Genomic DNA, 19,365 nt, shown 5'->3' on the forward strand with positions numbered 1-19,365 from the left:
GAACAGGGGTGGGTTTCCCAAAAGCCTCTTATAGCTAAGATCATCTTAACTGGGAGAGAGAGTGTTCATTGTGATGCTCGCTCTACCATTTAACGATGATCTTTGTGCTACGATGCTTTTGGGAAACCCACCCCTGATCTTAACGAGATAAATTTCTTTGGAAAGCAGAAACTATAAGCTGTTTAATGATCGTATTCACGATAGAAAATATTCAAGAGTTAAGCAATGACAGATTTGGAAAGTTAAATGAACGTCTGTATGCACAATTTTCGCAGCACGGCCAGCGAGCGTCTAATATGCCTACTATGATGTTTCATAATTCAAAATCAAATCTGTAAATATGCATAGCTACAGTTGGAGGTACTGAACGTACTGTATCTGTTTTGTCCAGGTACTCAGAGCGCAGTAACACTAAGTGTGTGGGGATCACCATCGAGACGCGACCAGACTATTGCCTGAAGAGGCACCTGAGCGACATGCTGGCGTACGGCTGCACCAGGCTGGAAATCGGCGTGCAGAGCGTTTACGAAGATGTGGCTCGCGACACCAACAGGTCAAACTTTCTTTTTTTTTTTCCCCCCTTTCTCCTGTATAGAGCTCCTGAAGTTAACTTTCTGAGTGAGGAGAGAAGGAGGTAATGTCAGACGAGTCGCATTTGTTAGAGATTCTATCTTAGCCACTCAATAAGTCATTTAGTTGTTTAATGAAATCGTTTGTATTTAACAGGGGGCACACAGTGCGAGCCGTGTGCGAGTCTTTTCATCTGGCGAAAGATGCAGGCTTTAAGGTGGTGTCCCACATGATGCCTGACCTGCCCAATGTGGGTATAGAGCGAGACGTGGAGCAGTTTATAGTAAGTAAACACACTACAGACCAACTACAGCCTCGTCTCTACTGTTAAAGATGAATATCAGTATACAGTGGTGCTTGAAAGTTTGTGAACCCTTTAGAATTTTCTATATTTCTGCATAAATATGACCTCAAACATCATCAGATTTTCACACAAGTCCTAAAAGTAGATAAAGAGAACCCAGTTAAAAAAATGAGACAAAAATATTATACTTGGTCATTTATTTATTGAGGAAAATGATTCAATATTACATACCTGTGAGTGGCAAAAGTATGTGAACCTCTAGGATTAGCAGAAGGTGAAATTAGTCAGGTGTTTATCAATGGGATGACAATCAGGTGTGAGTGGGCACCCTGTTTTATTTAAAGAACAGGGATCCATCAAAGTCTGATCTTCACAACACATCAAGTGTATCATGGCACAAACAAAGGAGATTTCTGAGGACCTCAGAAAAAGTGTTGTTGATGCTCATCAGGCTGGAAAAGGTTACAAAACCATCTCTAAAGAGTTTGGACTCCACCAATCCACAGTCAGACAGATTGTGTAGAAATGCAGGAAATTGAAGACCATTGTTACCCTCCCCAGGAGTGGTCGACCAACAAAGATCACTCCAAGAGCAAGGCATGTAATAGGCGGCGAGATCACAAAGGACCCCAGGGTAACTTCTAAGCAACTGAAGGCCTCTCTCACATTGGCTAATGTTCATGAGTCCACCATCAGGAGAACACTGAACAACAATGGTGTGCATGGCAGGGTTGCAAGGAGGAAGCCACTGCTCTCCAAAAAGAACATTGCTGCTCGTCTGCAGTTTGCTAAAGATCATGTGGACAAGCCAGAAGGCTATTGAAAAAATGTTTTGTGGACAGATGAGACCAAAATAGAACTTTTTGGTTTAAATGAGAAGCGTTATGTTTGGAGAAAGGAAAACACTGCATTCCAGCATAAGAACCTTATCCCACCTGTGAAACATGGTGGTGGTAGTATCATGGTTTGGGCCTGTTTTGCTGCAGCTGGGCCAGGACGGCTGGCCATCATTGATGGAACAATGAATTCTGAATTATACCAGTGAATTCTAAAGGAAAATGTCAGGACATCTGTCCATGAACTGAATCTCAAGAGCAGGTGGGTCATACAGCAAGACAACGACCCTAAGCACATAAGTCATTCTACCAAAGAATGGTTAAAGAAGAATAAAGTGAATGTTTTGGAATGGCCAAGTCAAAGTCCTGACCTTAATCCAATCGAAATGTTGTGGAAGGACCTGAAGTGAGCAGTTCATGTGAGGAAACCCACCAACATCCCAGAGTTGAAGCTGTTCTGTATGGAGGAATGGGCTAAAATTCCTCCAAGCCGGTGTGGAGGACTGATCAGCAGTTACTAGAAACGTTTAGTTGCAGTTATTGCTGCACAAGGGGGTCACACCAGATACTGAAAGCAAACGTTCATGTACTTTTGCCACTCACAGATATGTAATATTGGATCATTTTCCTCAATAAATAAATGACCAAGTATAATATTTTTGTCTCATTTTTTTAACTGGGTTCTCTTTATCTACTTTTAGGACTTGTGTGAAAATCTGATGTTGTTTTAGGTCATATTTATGCAGAAATATAGAAAATTCTAAAGGGTTCACAAACTTTCAAGCACCACTGTATACACGACAAAAATGCTTAAAATCTAGCACTGCAAATAATTTTATTTTCTTCCTGATTTGGTCTTCCCACCCACCACATGAAATCACACTACATGACCAGAGGAACGTGCTATCTACCCTCTTCTACAGTGGGGCAAAAAAGTATTTAGTCAGTCACCAATTGTGCAAGTTCTCCCACTTAAAAAGATGAGAGAGGCCTGTAATTTTCATCATAGGTATACCTCAACTATGAGAGACAGAATGAGAAAAAAAATCCAGAAAATCACATTGTCTGATTTTTAAAGAATTTATTTGCAAATTATGGTGGAAAATAAGTATTTGGTCAATAACAAAAGTTCATCTCAATACTTTGTTATATACCCTTTGTTGGCAATGACAGAGGTCAAACATGTTCTGTAAGTCTTCACAAGGTTTTCACACACTGTTGCTGGTATTTTGGCCCATTCCTCCATGCAGATCTCCTCTAGAGCAGTGATGTTTTGGGTCTGTCGCTGGGCAACACGGACTTTCAACTCCCTCCAAAGATTTTCTATGGGGTTGAGATCTGGAGACTGGCTAGGCCACTCCAGGACCTTGAAATGCTTCTTACCAAGCTACTCCTTCATTGCCCGGGCGGTGTGTTTGGGATCATTGTCATGCTGAAAGACCCAGCCACGTTTCATCTTCAATGCCCTTGCTGATGGAAGGAGGTTTTCACTCAAAATCTCACAATACATGGCCCCATTCATTCTTTCCTTTACACGGATCAGTCGTCCTGGTCCCTTTGCAGAAAAACAGCCCCAAAGCATGATGTTTCCACCCTCATGCTTCACAGTAGGTATGGTGTTCTTTGGATGCAACTCAGCATTCTTTCTCCTCCAAACACAAGTTGAGTTTTTACCAAAAAGTTCAATTTTGGTTTCATCTGACCATATGACATTCTCCCAGTCCTCTTCTGGATCATCCAAATGCTCTCTAGCAAACTTCAGACGGGCCTGGACATGTGCTGGCTTAAGCAGGGGGACACGTCTGGCACTGCAGGATTTGAGTCCCTGGCGGCGTAGTGTGTTACTGATGGTAGCCTTTGTTACTTTGGTCCCAGCTCTCTGCAGGTCATTCACTAGGTCCCCCCGTGTGGTTCTGGGATTTTTGCTCACCGTTCTTGTGATCATTTTGACCCCACAGGGTGAGATCTTGCGTGGAGCCCCAGATCGAGGGAGATTATCAGTGGTCTTGTATGTCTTCCATTTTCTAATAATTGCTCCCACAGTTGATTTCTTCACACCAAGCTGCTTACCTATTGCAGATTCAGTCTTCCCAGCCTGGTGCAGGTCTACAATTTTGTTTCTGGTGTCCTTTGACAGCTCTTTGGTCTTGGCCATAGTGGAGTTTGGAGTGTAACTGTTTGAGGTTGTGGACAGGTGTCTTTTATACTGATAACGAGTTCAAACAGGTGCCATTAATACAGGTAACGAGTGGAGGACAGAGGAGCCTCTTAAAGAAGTTGTTACAGGTCTGTGAGAGCCAGAAATCTTGCTTGTTTGTAGGTGACCAAATACTTATTTTACCGAGGAATTTACCAATTAATTCATTAAAAATCCTACAATGTGATTTCCTGGATTCTTTCCCCCCATTCTGTCTCTCATAGTTGAAGTGTACCTATCATAGACATCCTATTATTACGTAGACGGAGCATCCAACGTAAATTCTAAAAGCGCTGACGAGACGCGGGGCCGCCATCTTGGAGTGGTGATACGCTGCACTCAGTGTAATGCGCTGGCAGCGCTGGCTCGCATTTTTTTGTCATACATGTAGCTATGATAAAGGATAGCGGCGGGTTATTATTCATAGTTGGCTTCATGTTAATAGAATATCCTGATATTAAGTGAACAGATGTCGGAGATTGTTGAAGTTGAGGAAACGGTGATTAATATCCTACAAAAAATGTGTGAATACTAAATACATTAGATATAAACAGCTTAACGTTTTTCTATCGGCTACAACCACCAATCTGTTGCAATGGATAGGGTAAATTCAGGTAAAGTGGGACACTTTATTTAAATAAAATGCGGTTTTAACAATCTAAATCCATTATAATGATTCAAATGTGTGTATGTTTTCTTTAAATAGATTGTTAAGAACATATCAAAGGGGAAATTAATCTAGTCAGTGAATTTATAAGAGCCTTTTACATCCTTCAACACAATCTGACCCCCCCTTCAGCAAAGCTGATGGATTCAGGTTGAGTGGGGCACTTTGTTTGGTATGTAGGACAATGTGTGATGACCATATATTGACCACAAACATTTTTTTTTTGAAACCGAGAAAAATTTGACAGGTTAACGTAGGTTAACAGCCCTACCCCTAACACAATCTAGACTGTACATTTATACCCGTTGGCGTTCACAATCATCATAATTTCTTCATCATTTATTTCGACTTTATCATATTTAATTTCATTCATGTCTATTATTGTCATACTCTTATGCATTAGACTAGTGCTACCTGATGACGATTTAAGTCTCTTAGTTCCTTCTCAGCTCTGGTAATATACTATTTAAAAAAAACAACAAATAGTACGGTAATGTTAAATCTTACTTGTGAAAAGTAATCCCCTTGCTTCTGTTTGAAATGGTTCGCTCGTTTGAGCAGGAGTACGCTGAGCACCAGCCTGGCATCTTGTCTCTTGTCTTCTTCTTCAGTCGTGTAGTATGGTGCAGTAATAGACGTTACCTTGATATATATGAGTATCTCGCGCTTATCTCACCACTCCAAGATGGCGACCGTATTTCTCGTGTCAGAGCAGCCAACGCTCCGTCTACGTAATAATAGGATGTCTATGGTACCTGTGATGAAAATTACAGGCCTCTCTCATCTTTTTAAGTGGGAGAACTTGCACAATTGGTGGCTGACTAAATACTTTTTTGCCCCACTGTACATACATGAGCTCTCAGATGCTGATGATTGACTAGTGTTGCTCTGATTGACCCCGGAGACAGAGTAGGCCCCTCCCACCCAGAGAGCACGATGAATTCTGCCTCTCTTGACTCTCGATCAGGATGGCTGTGACATTGTCAGGATTCGAATTTGCCTCATGATCTATGAACGATCTGGTCAACACGTTTCCTGTTGCGCCACTCAGGAACCAAAACCAAATATTTGAAGAGTTAATTATTCGTTTAAGGAAGCTGTTGTTCATTTAAAATAATGTCCATACTCAATTGACTTTATTCTTGGATTTCACATGACATCACATCCGCCTTGTTAGTTATTCAGAACTTTAGCTGGTGGTCTACCAAAGCTCAGTTGACAAAGTATTTGTACGGAGAAGGTGCATTGCTCGCATGAAGAATACCTGACGCTTGCGTTGTTTTAGGTTGTTCGAATCGATCAGACCCTGAAACTGATAAAAGTTTCTTCAGGGTTCCTCGTGAACTAATAAAGGGTGAATAAATACAAGATTTCACAAAAAGATGTCGAGAAAGGTGGCTTTTGAACCTCTCAGTGAAATCGAAGGGAGCCGAGTCGAAGCAAGCTCGAATTTGCAGTGATCACTTGGTGAAAGGTTTGTATCTCTCTCTCAGCTATGTCCTTAGTGTTTTCCAACTACTTTTCTTGCAATGTGTCATTATTTTACGGTTCTTTTTTTAGTCACGAAGCGCTAAAGTCCCCTGCTGTTTCTTTGTTTACTCCTCACAAAGTCCATATGCATCTCGACAAAATTCTTACCCAGCCATACAGTTACAATGCGCCGTGATTTAAAAATCCAGGTCTTTTAAAGGGGTTTCTGATGGTCTTTGTGAATGATTTACCTGAGAGATAAGAGCAACACAAGTGAGAATCAAGCGAATTGTTGTTTGTTTACACTTGAACTTGCAGCGCTTTGTTGTAAAGAGGCGAACGAAAAGCTTTAAAAAAAAAAAAAAACATACATACACAGGCAAAAACAATACAGGATTCATTCGGCAGCGACTTGATACCGAGGTCCTTTACCCAGCCGCATACAAAAAAGTTATAAGCCTCCAAACTCTTCCAGGCTTTCATCTGTTTTGTGGTGTAGAAGGATGTCTGCAACACCAGATAGTTCGAGATGTCAGGGAACTCGACTGAAGGGTAGTTTTTGAGATCGTATGACAAATCCTTCTTCCCCAGACTGTAGGGGTCGATTCCATTGCACACAGCAATCTTCTGAATATATCTAAAGCTAGCAGTGGCTACTAGATTACGAGCATAATCTGATAACTTATCACTAGTTGTTTGCACTACGGCAGCCGTTTTGGTTTGCTAAACCACCAGCAGTATTACCAGAAGTGAAATCGCTAAGAAAAGTCACATGACTGAAACCCAAGAATTCTGATGAACTAAATAATTGTTTACTCCACAAAGACATCTGTTCAAGGCAGAACCTTGAATAACTTGGTGTATTGATTGTCATGTTGAACACATTCGGGGGGGGTACTAATCTGTGGTGGGTTTCCCAAAAGCCTCTTAATGTTAAGAGCATCTTAACTAGGAGAGAGTGTTCATTGTGCTGCTCGCTCTACCATTTAACAATGATCTTGGTGCTACGATGCTTTTGGGAAACTCTGCACTGTACTTTTCCTTTGTCACCAGGATCTTCTGCACCCTTAGTGTGCGTTTTAGTAAAAAAAAAAACACACATCTGCGTTTAGTGTACTAAACTAAAAGTGAATTAAAGTGTTCTTTAAAAGTCAGTTATGTACATTAAATCATTAAGGTGTTCTGCATTCACATTAGCATGTAAAAGATAAGTATTAAAGTGCATTTCATGGGTAAATTCAGGAGCAAGATCAATGTAATTCTCCTATTTTATATTAAACTTTGGTCAAATATCTGTCACATTTTGCATTTTGTGCAATTTTTTTTACCTTGCGTAATACCAGAAAAATTCAGCTGAAATCAAGCCATTTGAGGCGAATTGGTCCACCTCTGAAAAAACTTGGCATTTGGATTTCCCGGCAAACATTGATTTTCGTGACGTCGCGTGCGGGACGCCTCCCTCTGAATCCTACGTCAGCGCTGGTTCGTTTATGAGAAAACGACCTGGTGGTTTTCTGCAAATTTTTTCAACGTTATCACGTAATTATTAAAATGGTTAACAGATGTATCGTAGGAGGGTGTAGCAACACCAATCTTGATGGGATTAGTACTCCTCGCTTCCCAAAAGACCGGACAGTGAGAGAGAAATGGGAGCGCTTGGTCTACACAGGCTGTGCACTGAAACCGTCACAAATCTGGCTCCAGACTCCCTTGGGATTTTTTCAGACACGTTTTGTTATTTTATTTGTTTCTGCTGTAGACAGATGTCCTTGTGCAAAATTACCCTTCTGGATGAGTGTGTAAGGGACATACTTTCGCTCCCCTTAAAACTAGACAGGTCTCTGCAAATCGCGCCTCTCCTTGGTTCACCTCTGAGCTTAGGGCCATGAAGGCCAAGGGAAGGCGGCTAGAGCGCCTTTATAAGAAAACTGGTCTCACTATTCATCTTTCACTCTTCTCTGAACACATCACAAAGTATAAGGATGCTCTTAATGCTGCTCGATCCTCCTACTATGCTAACATCATTAAGAGTGGCAATCATAGACCCAAAACTTTGTTTAATACAATAAATAAACTTCTTCAGCCTCCTTCCTCAACCACTCCCAGTTCTCCTGCTCAGTGTCAGGCTTTTTTGGATTTTTTCAATGATAAAATTGCCAGTATTTACCAACACTTTCATTCTGAAATTCATTCTTCTGTCCCGCTAGTAGCCCTTTCTCATAAAGCTGACTGCTGTCTCTCTGTTTCTCTCCTGTTGATTCTTTTAAAGTATCAGAAATTATAACTAAGTCCTCCTCCTCCTCATGTTTGTTGGACCCTGCACCCACTGCACTTCTTAAATCTTGTGTATCTGCTATCTCCCCTTATATTGCTCATTTGATTAATCAGTGTTTTGCTTTAGGCACTGTTCCCACCTCCCTCAAAATTGCTTCAGTTACACCAATACTAAAGAAACCTGGTCTAGATTCTCTTTCACTGTCCAATTACAGACCCATTTCAAATCTCCCTTTTTTAGCTAAAGTAATGGAGAGAGTTGTAGCCTCTCAGCTTCATACTTTCCTTGCTCAAAATGATCTCTATGAACCCTTTCAGTCAGGCTTTCGTAATATGCATAGCACTGAATCTGCTCTCTTGAGAGTTGTTAATGACCTCCTGCTCTCAACTGATGCTGGTCATCTCAATGTCCTTGTTCTCTTGGACCTCACAGCCGCCTTTGACACCGTACATCATGAGAGACTCATTTCCAGACTATCTTCTTTTGGTATTAGTGGCTTAGCTTTATTCTGGTTTCAGTCATATCTAGCAAACAGGCAACAGTTTATTTCTATTGGTGTTCATAAATCATCCACTGCTACTGTTGCTCAAGGTGTGCCTCAGGGTTCTGTCCTTGGTCCCCTTCTTTTTATATTATATGTTTCTCCTATAGGCCAGATTATTCATAACCGTGGCCTTAACTTTCATTGTTATGCTGATGATATTCAAATCTACATCACTATCACCCCTTCCATAGCCTCTGTTCAGCTGCTAAGGTCTTGCATCACTGACCTTAAGCAATGGCTGTATAAGAACTGCCTTAAACTTAATGCTGGCAAAACGGAGGTTCTATTAGTAGGTACCATAAGACAGGTTCAGAATTTCTCCAGTTTTACTATTGATGTAGATGGTGTGTCTATTCATCCTTCCCAAGTTATAAAAAACCTTGGAGTCATCTTTGACTCCACCCTTACGTTTGAACCCCATCTTAAACTAATTACTAAGAATGCTTTCTTTCACCTCTGCAATATTGCTCGTCTCCGCCCTTTTCTTTTGGAATCTGATGCCAATATGTTGGTCAATGCATTTATTTTTTCTCGTCTTGACTATTGCAATTCTCTCTTTTATGGTCCCCCTGCCACATTGCTCAATCGCCTGCAGTACATCCAAAACTCAGCAGCAAGAGTCCTCACACTCACCAAGCGCACTGCTCACATCACTCCTGTTTTACAGCAACTGCATTGGTTGCCAGTTATCTCCCGGATCAAATACAAAATCTTGCTGTTAACCTATAAAGCTCTTCATGGTTTCGCTCCTTCCTATCTCTGTGAGCTAATTCATTTGTACTGTCCCTCCCGCTCCCTCAGATCTTCTGTCTGTGGACTTCTGACTGTCCCACGTTTTAAATTGGCATCTATGGGTGGCAGATCATTTAGTGTTGCTGCTCCTAAACTTTGGAATTCGTTACCACAATCGCTTCGTGACTGTTCCACACTCTCTTCCTTCAAAGCCAACTTGAAAACTTTTCTCTTTACCTCACACTATTCTTCCTAATTTATTTTTTTTTTTGGTGGTAACTCTTTTGTAAAGCGTCCTTGGGTTTGTGAAAGGCGCTATATAAATTGAACTTATTATTATTATTATTATTATACTTTCATATAAAAAAAAAAAAACGAATTTGGTCCAGGATATGCACTTTTAAAGGAATAATGGTTCTCTCCAGCAACAAGTACCGTTTAGCACCCGCTGATCTCTTAATAATCATTACCATGAACTTGGCTTCTTATTCCACCTTAAAATCCTCGTATATACAGTAGGACTCATTTAAAGGTAAGAAGTGCTGCTTTGTGTCTTGCTGACGTTGTGAGCGACCATGTCGATTTAACGTCACTTGCTGAACTCTGAGTTGAGGAGAACATCCTGAGTTTCCGAGTTGAGATTCTTCCATTGTGTTCTTCCCTCATGCTTTTAAGGGTTGGGAATTTGCATTGAAGTGCACATGAGCGAGGCGCTAAATAGCATTCAGCTTTTCTAAATGCTGCAAGTGAAATCAGTTGGTCTGGGTTTTTATCCTTTAAAACAGTTTTGCGCAAAGTGCACTGTTACCCCTCCCACTTTCCACCAAAGTGAACCAGGTGCTAGTTGAAGTTGGTTCAACTTGTGAACCTTATAAGAACCGGTTTGCTTTACCAGGGGTTAGAGAGCAACCACAAAGCCACGTCATTGTATACGTCTCAGCTTTCTCAGCCGCTCCACACTCACACCAAGCACAACAATAGCGATGGACTACATCATCTCTTTCTTCTTCGGATTAGTCAGACTAGACACTACATTAGCTCTGATTTAAAAAACAAACAAACAAAAAACTGGCCTTCACAAAGTTTTAGCGGGTCTTGTTGGAAATGATAGTCCCGCCCTCAGTCTGTACTGTGCAAAAGGCTTAGGCACATGCAAAGAAATGCTGTAGAGCAAAGATGCCTTCAAAAATAATGAAATTAAATGTTTCTATATTTAAAATACCATAAAGATCCGTAAGCAGTAATGCATGAAAAAAGTTAATGTTTGATGAGGCGATCCTTTGCTTTAAACAATATATAAAATAGCAGTTTGATAAGGAAATGAGCTGTAGGTTTTACTGAGCGTCTTACAGAAGCAGCCCCAGTTCTTCTGGACACTTTGACTGTCACACTCGCGTCTTCATTTTGCACCAAAACCCAGCAGCCTTCATTGTTTTTGTCTGAAAAGTAGTCTGTTATGTAATATGCTGCTTTCTTTACTGACATACGAACATTTTTCTGTAACAGTTAAAGGTAGACTGCCTTTCAGATTTTTCAAGTGTACAGTGGCATGCAAAAGTTTGGGCAGCCTTACTGAAAATGTCTGTTACTGTGAAGAGTTAAGTGAACAGAAGATGAACTGATCAGCAAAAGGCATAAAGGTAAAAACAATACATTTCTTTTCAGCGTTTTCTGCAGGATTTGCATATTATTTTTGTTTTGTACAATTGGAGAGTGAAAAAAGAAAAGGAACACCATGCGAAAGTTTGAGCACCTCAATACATTTGAGTTCTCAGGTAACTTTTACCAAGGTTCCAGACCTTAATTAGCTTATTGAGCTGTGGCTTGTTCAAATTCTTCGTTAGGAAAGGTCAGATGATGCAGATTTCAAAGCTGTATAAATTCTCTGACTCCTCAAACTTGTCCCTAAAATCAACAGCCCTGGGCTCCTCTAAGCAACTCCCTCGCATTCTGAATAATAAAATAATTGATGCTCATAAAGCAGGAGAAGGCTACAAGAACGTAGCAAAGTGTTTTCAGGTAGCGATTTCTTCAGATTGTAATGTTATTAAGAAAGTTAACAAACAGTGGAGATCAAGGTGAGGTCTGGAAGATGAAGAAAACTTTCTGAAAGAACTGCTCGTTGGATTGCTAGAAAGGCAAATAAAAACCCCTGTTTGACTGCAAAAGACCTTCAGAAGGATTTAGCAGACCCTGGAGTGGTGGTGCACTGTTCTACTATGCAGCGACACCTGAACAAATATGACCTTCATGGGAGAGTCATCAGAAGAAAACCTTTCCTGCATCCTAGCCACCAAATTCAGCGTCTGAAGTTTGCAAACAAACATCTAAATAAGCCTGATGCATTTTGGAAACAAGTCCTGTGGACTGATGAAATCAAAATAGAACTTTTTGGCCACAATGTGCAAAGGTATGTTTGGAGAAAAAAGGGTGCCAAATTCCAGGAAAAGAACACCTCTCCAACTCTGAAGCATGGGTGTGGATCGATCATGCTTTGGGGTTGTGTTGCAGCCAGTGGCACAGGGCACATTTCATTGGTCGAGGGAAGCATGGATTCAAATAAATACCAGCAAATTCTGGAAGCAAACATCACACCATCTGTGAAAAAAAAAAAGTTGAAGTTAAAAAGAGGATGCATCCTACAATAAGACGATGATCCAAAACACACCTCAAAATCTACAATGGAATACCTCAAGAGGCACAAGCTGAAGGTTTTGCCCTGGCCCTCACAGTCCCCTGACCTAAACATCATTGAAAATCTGTGGATAGATCTCAAAAGAGCAGTGCATGCAAGACAGCCCAAGAAACGTGTAGAACTGGAAGCCTTTTGCATGGACGAATGTATGAAAATCCCCCAGGTAAGAACTGAAAGATTATTAGCTGGCTACAAAAAGTGTTTACAAGCTGTGATACTTGCCAAAGGGGGTGTTACTAAGTACTGACCATGTCAGGTGCCCAAACTTTTACTTCGGGCCCTTTTCCTTTTTTGTCATTTTGAAAATGTAAAAGATAAAAATAAATTGTTTTTGCTTAAAATATAAAGGGAATGAGTCATCTTTAACTTTATGCTTTTTCGAGATCATTTCATCTTCAACTTGCTTAACTGTTCACAGTAACAGCAATTTTGACCTGGGGTGCCCAAACTTTTGCATACCACTGTAGGTCATAAAAAGAATTTTCCCAGACACCCAATTATTTTTGCTTAGTGGACTGAAAGCTACTGAATTCGAATCACAGACTTACAATTTTATTAGTTTTTTAAATAGAACATTTTTTCCTGCTTCACCATGACCCAATTCAAGATACTACGTCATGCATCACGTGGTGGGCTTTCCTCGTTTGTACAAGGTATTGTGGGATACAAATTTGAAACTGAAGAGAAAAATGGAGAACGTGAGTGTGTGAATGAAACGTGAAAGACCGGCTACAGTAACGGAAAGTGAGAAGAAAAGACGTTATGTTGCGAAGGAAAGGAAATGCAGGACCAAACTAATAAATATCGGCGGTCAGCGAGCACCTCGGTGTGATCAGCTGTTCGTTTAGCGACAGAATGATGGAACTGTCAGTGCACGGTCAAGGTAAACCTGCGCATGCGCACACGGACTTCCTCTGTCTGCTTGATTGCACGAAGCGAGTGATTTCATGCACGTTATCTGCTCAGGAATCCCCTCAGATTAAATAACTTCCCAGCCACAGAATGGCCTGATATTTTGTGAGATATTACAGAAATAAACATGCATCACAATGACCAAATTTCAGAGGGAACTAAATTTCACCGATTTTATGGAGTCGAAAGGCCATCTAGCTTTAATTCTGTGTTGGAAAACTAATCTTTGGAAGTCTAAAGTGTTTTTGTACTTGTTCTATAATGTAGAAGTCATAAAATAAAAATCTATAACAAAGTTTGTACTAAAAAAACAATAAGGTGACTAAGACTTTTGCACAGTACTGTAAGTGGTTCTTGGTTCTAGACCAGAACCAAGATCAAGAATTGGTGCCACTTTGGAACTAGTTTTCTGAAAGAAAAGAGAACCAGTTTTTTGGCTGTCGAAATGTGGCCTCTACCCAGGAATCGAGGCCTGTGTGCTCTCATGCTGTGACACGTTTCTGTTGAATGCTAAGTAAACAATGCGTAGAATATAAAAATCCACAGTGATCATTTTTCATAATCAGCGCAATCAATTATATTGACTTGTGCTATATGCATGCTGGCAAGCTACTGATGAAAGGCAACCTGATGATTATCATGTGCCTAATTTTCAGATGTCAGCAGTGTTACAGCCCCTGCCAGCATCTCCAGCGTGTTCGAAATACTTCATTCATAGATGGAGTTGATTCTTTATCCAATCTAGTGTATGAGACTCGTTAACTATTAGGCTGCAGTTGAATGCAGGTATTTGCTACAGGTATTGATGTGTATCCTGGGTGATCTGATGATAAGTGGACAGCACTAAGATTTAGTGTGTCTTAAGATGCGTTGTGATCCGATCACTTGAACCACACTGCAAGGTGGCCTGGGACGTATATGATCACTTAAAGCTAGACGGCCTTTTGATTTCATAAAATCGGTGAAATTTAGTTTCCTTTGAAATTTGGTCATTGTGATGCATGTTTATTTCTGTAATGTCTCGAGAAAAAACAAAACAAAACCAGGCCATTCTGTGGCTAGGAGGTTATTTAATCTGAGGGGATTCCCAAGCAAATAATGTGCATGAAATCGATTGCTTCGTGCAGTCAAGCAGACAGACGAAGTCCGTGTGCGCAGGTTTACCTTGACCGTGCACTGACAGTTCCATCATTCTGTCGTTAAACGAACAGCTGATCACACCGAGGTGCTCGCTGACGCTGGTATTTATTAGTTTGGTCCTGCGTTTCCTTTCCTTTGCAACATAACGTCTTTTCTTCTCGCTTTCCGTTACTGTAGTCGGTCTTTCACGTTTCATTCGCGCACTCACGTCCTCCATTTTTCTCTCCGGTTTCAAATTTGCATCCCATAATGCCTTGCGCGAACAGGAAAAGCCCACCACGTCATGCATGGCGTAGTATCTTGAATTGGGTCGTGGTGAAGCAGGAAAAAATAGTGGAGAATTTAGGGCCACGTGGCCCTAAATTAATTAAATTGTTCTATTAGAAAAAAACCTAATAAAATTGGACGTCTGTAATTCGAATTCAGTAGTTTTCGGTCCACTAAACAAAAATAGTTGGGTCTCAGGGAAAATACTTTTTATGACCTACACTTGAAAAATCTGAAAGGCAGTCTACCTTTAACATTTGTTTTATGAATGTGATGGTGTTTCAGTGTGTCCCGGACAGCAACAACGGACCAACTAATCAACTGTGCTATTTGGCTAGCTGGAAAAGATTGTGAGACAATTCAGAAATCATGCTGAACGGTCAAGTTCTCTTGGACAATCTGAAGGCGAGTGCTCACTGGAGATGTGTTGATAATGGCAGGAATAAACAGCTATGTGTTTCAGCCGTCCACTTGTGATCAGGTCACTCGAGATGGATGTTAATACCAGGACCGAACTGACGACAAATATAGGTACTCCGTCTACAGGTATTTGTGTCTTAACATGCAGGAAATGTGGATTGTTCTCCCATGATGATCCACCCCATGCATGTCCTGATTCCTGTTATGGTTTTGGAAAACTTCTTTTAAGTGACCTATTGTCGCACCCCAGGATTAGCATTTCTACTCCATTCTGTCAAAGGGATCTGTCGAATCCCTGCAACCTAAACAGAGGTGTCATGTCTGAGTTATCATAAAGTGCTTTGTTTTTTGCAGACCCAGCCCAGTGTTGTAGTTGAGTCACTAAACCTCAAGTCCGAGTCCAGTCTCGAGTCGCCAGTGTTCAAGTCCAAGTCATTAAAAAAATTTCGAGTCGAGTCCGCTATTGATTCGAGTCGAGTCCGAGTCCAACACTCCAACCGCACCATTTGACGGTGACTATTTTAGCGCCATTAACATTAGTTTGTTCCTGAACATGACGTATGAACAGGTGAACATGCATTCTCTTTATCAGGGAGTGTGAAGTATTCTGTCAGCGATGGTTGGGAGACAGATGTAAGTACAGAAGGTGTGTTTATTAATGCAAGTGAAGACAGGTAAACAATCCAGAATGGCAGGCAAAATCGTAAAACGGTGAAACAGGTTCAACACAAACAGGCTATCATAGACTCGGCAGAATCAAAGACGAGAAACGGGGATCAGGAAGCCGAACAAGGAAATAAGGCTCGGTAATGTGTCAGCAGCGCAACTCAATACTTCGCAAAGTAAGTGCGTTTTCAGTTTTATATCGGCGAACTGTTTGCGCCTTAATCCTGTGCAGGTGCGAGTCATTTACGGGGCGCAAGAGAGTCTGCTTGGCACGAGCGCTGTCTGGAGCGCGCCCGAGAGTCTATCTGATGCGCGCACCAAGGTGCGCAGGTCTGACACACTGACATGAAATTAGTACAAAAAATAATGTAGATATAAATCTCTTATGCCTAATTATTATGGCATGTTACAAAAAAATAAAGAAAAAATCCAAGTCCGAGTCATCAGTGCTCAAGTCGAGTCACGAGTCCTTAAAATTAGGGCACGAGTCAGACTCGAATACTACAAGCCTGGGCCAGGTGTGATCTCTAACAGACGTCTTGAAACAGTTTTTCAAAAACTTGGCTGTGAATTGAAGCCAAAATGAGCATCAGTGCTACATTGACCAGCTTTCTTTCTAAAACCTGCCCCATTTCCTTCTAGTCTTTGCATCTGGAGACGGAACATCAGTTTGAGTGAGTTCAGGCTTCAGAATGGGTGTTTTACTAAATCATTGTTGCCTTGCACTTTGACCTCCGAACTAATGAAATGGCTTTCTGGAACATATCAGCTGCTGTTTGTGGTTCTGTAGTTAGCAGTACTGTTTTATAATGGTAATAAAATGAGTGAAATTGTAATGGCCTGCTGAGAAATATTCACCTCTATTTAAGAGAGCACGGCACACTGCTCATCAGTGCTACACGATAATCATCATTAAACAGGAAAAGTTTTTCTGACGGTTCTTTCGGCAAAACTTCAGCAGCTAATAGTTTATGGTCCTTAAGCCTCTGACGTCTCACTGATGCAATCGTTCGCTAAGCCTCCAGCGCCACCACAGCATGGCATCGCCGTGTCTCCTGTTCAGCAGCTTGGAAAAAGAATAAGCTCATTCAGCAGCCAAGTATTCAGAGCTAAATATGAGATTTTTTTTTAATGAATATTACATGCACGCTGCTTCGTAGCTGATCATTTCAATTTCACATTCAATTTTAAAGGATTATGTCAAGCTCTTTAAAAAGCTCTCCTGAAGGAAACGGAAAAGGGAAAAGATCTTCAATCTTGGCACATGCTCCAAGATACTTTTCTACAGAATAGCATTCAATTTGAATATTGAAAACCGTTACAGTATGAAAAGTTAATAAAGGAGAAAGGAATGATTTATCGCCAGTATGATCATCAGCATGTTGTTGGCTGGTTTTGACTACAAATGGGAAATCAGTTTCAATCCCAGACGAATCTACAAGCGAACAAAGAAATATTTAGAAAAGGAAAAGAAAAAGATATCGGGGAAGAAACAAACTGCTGAAGTGATAGTCACTGAGCCGTCGCACTACTTTTGGAAAATTCCAGCCCCTTGGTGCGCAGTAGGTAATTGGCACGCAGCAGGCATGACGGAGGAATGGAAATGAAGTGGCGAGTGATGCGCTGCGCCGGGGAGGGGTTGGCGGGGGACTCTTTTATGGCACTAGTCGGTGTCCAGCTGTGACGCATTGCTTCACGTTATCAGGGGGTCCATTACGGGAAATGAATAGAGCACATTTTACTGGGGGCTTCATTAGCAAAGAATGAAGATACAATCTGCGAGCCCATTGTGCATGGTGGCTCCCTGTGAAAGCCTACAGCAGCTCAGCGCTCACGGTAACAACAGGTTCTTCCCTAAGCTCCCTGTCATTACGGTTATATCGATTTAAAAAAAAAACCCAGCATGTTGCCTTTTGATTTATCACAAGAGGCAAAGATGATTTTGAATAATTTCAACGGAACTCAGTATCAGCATCAGTCACACTTTATCCTAAACACTGTGTGAACACGTACATTCTTCTGTAAGAGCACGACTTGGAGGTGGGAGGAAGCCAGAGGATTCAGAAGAAACCCATGTGGATGCTGGGAGAACCTGAATGAGTTGTTTCTATTTATTTTTAATTATATACACTACCGGTCAAAAGTTTTAGAACACCCCAATTTTTCCAGTTATTTATTGCAATTCAAGTCGTTCAACTCCAATGAATAGCTTGAAATGGTACAAAGGTAGGTGCTGAACTGTCAGAGGTTAAAAAAAAAAAAAGGTAAGGTTACCCAAAACTGAAAAATAATGTACATTTCAGAATTATACAAAAAGGCATCTTTCAGGGAACATGCAATGGGTTAACAATTTAAAGCTGTTCTGCAGCAATGAAGGTTGATCAAGCCTTGAAAGCTGGTGCTACTAATTCCTACAGTTGTTCCAACTTTTCTTGATTGCTTACAACCCTCTCTGTCTGCATAAAAGCAGCGTTAGAACACACTTACCCCTTTTCCACCAAATCAGTTCCAGGGCTGGTTCGGGGCCAGGGCTGGTGCTGGTTCACAACTCGTTCAACTTGCGAGCCAGCTGAGAACCAGTTTGCTTTTCCATAGCTCGGGGTGCTAAGGGGAGCCACGTCATTACGTCACTGTATACGTCAGTTACGTCGCTGTATACGTCAGTTACATCGCTGCGTTTGCATAAACCTTGGTGCAAACATCGAAGCAACAACAACACGGAGAAGAAGCAGCAGCAGCAACAACAATAATAATGGATGACTTCGCGTTTGTACAGCTGCTGCTTCTCGTCGCTTAAAAATGGCGATCTTTCTCGGTCTTGCTATTGTTGTTGGTCTTAACAACTCCCCCCCCCCCCCCCCCCCCCGCTGACATAAGCGGTTCTTTCCTCTGGCCCAGCAAAGAGCTGGTGCTAGGCTGGAACTGTTTTTTCTGGCCCCAGAGCCAGTTCTTTGTCAGTGGAAACAGAAAACCCGGTTCCAAACTAAGCACTGGCCTCGAACCAGCCCAGGAACTGCTTTGGTGGAAAAGGGGCAACTGTGGTACCATACCCTCATGAGCATCAGTTGAACAGTAATGTACTGCAGAAAGTAGTGTGTTGCTACAAAAATGGCGAGAAAAAGGCAATTAACAATGGAAGAGAGACAGACCATCATAACACTTAAAAATGTTGGTCTTTCCTACAGAGAAATTGCCAAGAAAGTCAAGGTGTCCGTGAGTACAGCTTTCTTCACCATCAAAAGGCACTCAGAAACTGGGGGAAACTCTGACAGGAAGAGGTCTGGCAGACCCAAAGCCACAACTGAATCGGAGGATTTCTGAGAGTTAACAGCTTGCGCGATAGGCGGCTCACAGGACAACAGCTTCAAGCACAGCTTAATAGTGGTCGTAGTAAGCAAGTCTCAGTTTCAACTGTGAAGAGAAGACTTCAAGCTGCAGGTTTGACAGGACGAGTTACAGCAAGAAAGCCATTGCTAAGACGTCAGAATAAGACAAAGAGGCTTGCCTGGGCCATGAAACACCGCCATTGGACTACTGAAGACTGGAAGAAGGTATTATGGACTGACGAAACAAAATTTTAAATCTTTGGTTCATCACGCAGGATCTTTGTACGCCGTCGAGTAGGTGAAAGGATGGTTCCACAGTGTGTGGCATCAGCTGTCAAACATGG

General features: G+C 41.5%; 1 protein-coding gene across 2 annotated transcripts in view; it reads left to right on the plus strand.

Moving 5' to 3' along the window:
- elp3 (elongator acetyltransferase complex subunit 3) overlaps positions 1–19,365 on the plus strand; it is a 98,081-nt gene that overhangs the window by 62,999 nt on the left and 15,717 nt on the right. For both annotated transcript variants that reach the window (XM_060917444.1, XM_060917445.1), the window contains 2 exons: positions 392–553; positions 727–853. In XM_060917444.1, coding sequence (XP_060773427.1) covers positions 392–553; positions 727–853 — 289 coding nt within the window. The remainder of the gene's footprint in view (positions 1–391; positions 554–726; positions 854–19,365) is intronic.

Source organism: Neoarius graeffei, chromosome 3 (assembly GCF_027579695.1).
Source record: "Neoarius graeffei isolate fNeoGra1 chromosome 3, fNeoGra1.pri, whole genome shotgun sequence".
NCBI lineage: Eukaryota > Metazoa > Chordata > Actinopteri > Siluriformes > Ariidae > Neoarius > Neoarius graeffei.